Below are 4,117 nucleotides of genomic sequence, written 5' to 3' on the forward strand. Positions count from 1 at the left end.
ATTGATTATAAAATATTTTATTTTAGCTAGTAAAATATCTTATGTGAAAAAAATAGAAAAATATATTTCTATAAAATATTTTATGAAAAATAATTAAGGCCGCTTGGCATCCAAATGTGAAGCAATAAATTAACTAAATTGGAATCAAAGACCATATTTGTGAAAAAATCAATACCATATATAGATACCTACCTGATGTTTTCAATATAGGTTATGAATTATGAACAAGTGATGGTAATTACATAAAAAAAAAATATATTCCTTAGTATGCTATGCAGAAAGAAGTTACTATTTGAGAAATAATTTTAAAATATATTTTACATTCAGATTCAAAGTAATTCAGCATATCCCTCATATGACACGTTTGATAGAAAGGCTTTTGAATTAGCCATGTTGACTCACAATTAATGCTTTTTCCATGCGACCGACCATGTTAATGTATGGTGGTCTACGTAGTTTACATCTAGCATGCCTAGTAATTATTCTTTCATTTTAATATCTCTTTGTGTTTTATGGAAGACTGGAAGTGGTCAGAGAGAATTAAGAGTATAGCTGATCAAATTGTTAACAACTTTTAATCTCAAAAATAAGTCGGCCACCCCATTATTGCCTATATATAGGCCTCCAAAATCCCTCTTAACTCCACAAACTACAATATCTCCCACATACATCATTCAAATTCCCATCTTTATCACCTTCTTTCCCACTGAAAACAAATGATGAAAAGTTTACAGAGTTGGCCTGAACCAGTGACTCGAGTCCAATCTTTAGCAGCAAGTGGTATACGGGCAATCCCAGAGCGTTATATTAAGTCACCATCCCAGAGACCATTACTAAACAACGACGCTCAGGAGGTCAATGTTCCTGTTATTGATTTCCAAAACTTATTCTCCAGTGACCGAGGCCTCTGCGAGGAAGCCCTCCGCTGCGTTCACAATGCCTGCCGTGAATGGGGGTTCTTTCAAGTAGTGAACCATGGTGTGAACCATGAACTCATGAAGAGGACTTGTGAGGTTTGGCATGAATTCTTTAACCTGCCATTAGAAGTGAAGCAGGAGTATGCTAACACTCCTGCAACGTACGAGGGGTATGGTAGCCGGGTGGGAGTGGAGAAGGGGGCAAGTCTTGATTGGAGTGATTATTTCTTCCTTCATTTTATGCCTCTTTCACTCATAAACAAAAACAAATGGCCTGCAATCCCAGCTTCTTGCAGGTATATATGCATGCATATATATATATATATATATTCTCTTATAGTTGGCTAATATTATTTAACAAAGTAATTACGTATTTTCTATCATCTTGATTGTAGGGAATTGGTAGATGAGTATGGCAGTGAAGTGGTTAGACTTTGTGGAAAGTTGATGAAGGTATTCTCCATGAACCTTGGCCTGGAAGAGGACTCCCTCCTAAACGCTTTTGGTGGAGAAGAGAACGTTGGGGCATGCCTGAGGGCTAATTACTACCCCAAGTGTCCCCAGCCAGACCTTACACTAGGTCTCTCACCACACTCTGACCCTGGTGGAATGACCATTCTCCTGCCTGATGAAAATGTGGCTGGCCTACAAGTCCGCAGGAAGGGCAGTTGGCTCACTGTTAAGCCGATCCCAAATGCCTTCATTATCAACATAGGGGATCAAATCCAGGTTTACGATCTTATTATCATTAATACTTGTTAAAAAAGTATTGGATATATAGTTACTTAACAGTAGTAATTAATAGCGAATTGTTGATCCATATATTTAATATCATTATAGGTACTCAGCAATGCCATCTATCAGAGTGTGGAGCACAGGGTAATTGTGAATTCTAATAAAGATAGGGTCTCTCTCGCCCTTTTCTATAACCCCAAGAGCGACCTGCTCCTTGAACCATGCAAGGAACTGCTCACCAAGGACCAGCCAGCTCTCTACAAACCGATGACATATGATGAATACAGACTTACCATTAGGACAAAGGGTCCTTGTGGCAAGAAACAAGTAGAATCTTTAAAATCTCCTGGGCAATGTAATTAATGTTGGACTGCTGATGAGTTAATTAGTCCCTGTCACAATGTCCAGCAAGGATACAATATTTATATATGACAATATTCACATATGATGGATTTCCTTTTCCAGATGTTTCAAGAGAAGCTGAAAAATGGAAGAGGGCATTGTTCAAATTGTTTAATAAAAATATTATTGAATATGCTTTGCAGTGTATTGTTTTGTTGTTTACATTTACATGGGATTCATACCTTTTTTGGACGAGCATTTTTCCCTTACTCCTAACAATTATAGTGATTGAGAGGCCAAGAACTAATTAAGAAATATGCGTATATACACATATTACAATATGTTCCTTTGTAAATAAAAAAAAAATTATATATTGTCTTATTTGGGACAACTACTGTGCATTTCATATGTATAATTTTAATTATAAAAAATATGAAGGAAAAACGTTCTTTCGCTGTAGAGGCAATTGTGGCGTCTCACATGGACGGGTACATATTATCAAGTAGTCAAAAAAGATCACCAGAATTTTACAAAATTCGGGCATTGACTTGGCTTTGGACCGTGTCGGCCGACAAATAATACATAGTGCAACCACTTTCTTCACCGTTTATATTAACAGTTAAGGAAAAAGTTTTTTTTTCCCCTTCTATTTTAATTTTTCCTTTATGTTTACTTGATTTTTAATTTTTTTCATAAATATTTTTGATTTATTTTCTATGGAATGATCACAATATCAAACAAATATTTCAATATTTAGTTTGTATTTCATTTTACACGTTTTTATTATATAATTAAGTAAAAATAGTTTTTAAAAAACAAAGTTCTTAAACTAAGTGAAATTTATTACCTAGATCGTAGATTTGACAGATTAAATCATAAAATCCAAATCAATCCAATATATTATCTTTTCAATATTAAAAAAAATATCTTGAATTATTATTTTTTAAATTCAAATCACACTTTTTATTGTTGTCCGAGTTGCCTTGAACATGTTAAGTTGAATAGGTTATGTTAAGGTAATTCTCATACAATCTAATTTTAAACTTAGATTAGGTAAAGAGTTAAATCGAGAGATTTCAATGTTAATCTATTGGGCTAAGTTTATTAACAATATCAAATAACTTTATATAATCTAAATAATTATTTTTTATGTTAAAAATTGATTCTAGCTACGATATAACAATCCTATAAAAGTATATCCTAAATAACATCATTTTTTTACGTTTCAAAAAAAAAAATATTCCAACTTGTACATGTTGAAAACGTTTCAAACTCTTGAGGCTTCAACTACGTTTATAAAGTGAAAAATGCATAACCTAAACTTGTTTGCCTCACTAAGCCCATGGATAAGTAGGAGGAATCATACTCTTACTTAATGCAATTAAAGTACTGCATAGCCTTTCTTACACTTTAAAGAGTTGCTCACACACAGATGAAGCATGTGTGTCAACATTGTAGGAAGGTCCATGACACGTCCAGTTCTAGAAGTGTTTTGATAATCTACCTTTGATGGTAATTAGCTCTTGAAATAACAATCAATGGTTTTTTTATTCGTTTCCCATAGATGATGCCAATGTTGATGTCCCCAAAACTCCAAATAGCTTAGGGGCAATGCTTATGTATTGGAAAATCAGTTAATCTTTTAGTTCTCACAATTTGATTCGTTCTTCATAGCCAAAGTGGCTGGTACCTGTAAAATATCTTTTTTGGTGAATTTAAGGACTATCTGATGCTTAAGTAAGTATCGTTTTTAGAGAAAGCCATGATATTTTAGAGAGAAACTCCGAAAATAAATATTTAGTAGAGAATGAAGATTGAGAGCCTTTTGTTTGAAGGATTCCTTGTGTATTTATAACTCATGAGTCTCTTTATAGAGAGGGGGGGCTAAATAGTAAAATCTCCCTTATAAGTTTTAATGAGGAAAAAAATATCTCTGACTTTATGAGATGAAAATATCTTTGACTTTACAAGAGAAAAAGAAAAGAAATGTTTGGCAATTTCCAACAATGTTGGGTCTAGTAACCTTGCCGGATTCATATATGTTTGGGCTCAGCGCTTGGTTGAGTTCAAGAACACTTGGTCTGGTAGTCTTGTCAAACCATGTATATTTGAGCTCAGCGCTT

At 33.9% G+C, this 4,117-nt stretch overlaps 1 protein-coding gene across 1 annotated transcript; it reads left to right on the forward strand.

Annotated features, from left to right (window-relative positions):
- Positions 1-650: 650 nt before the first annotated feature.
- On the forward strand, positions 651-2,201 carry LOC7487324 (jasmonate-induced oxygenase 2). Its single transcript, XM_002308187.4, has 3 exons — positions 651-1,213; positions 1,313-1,646; positions 1,758-2,201. Exons 1-3 carry the CDS (start codon positions 717-719, stop codon positions 2,013-2,015), a joined length of 1,089 nt encoding a protein of 362 aa, XP_002308223.3. The 5' UTR covers positions 651-716; the 3' UTR covers positions 2,016-2,201.
- Positions 2,202-4,117: the final 1,916 nt, after the last annotated feature.

Source organism: Populus trichocarpa, chromosome 6, assembly GCF_000002775.5.
Source record: "Populus trichocarpa isolate Nisqually-1 chromosome 6, P.trichocarpa_v4.1, whole genome shotgun sequence".
Classification (NCBI taxonomy): Eukaryota; Viridiplantae; Streptophyta; class Magnoliopsida; order Malpighiales; family Salicaceae; genus Populus; species Populus trichocarpa.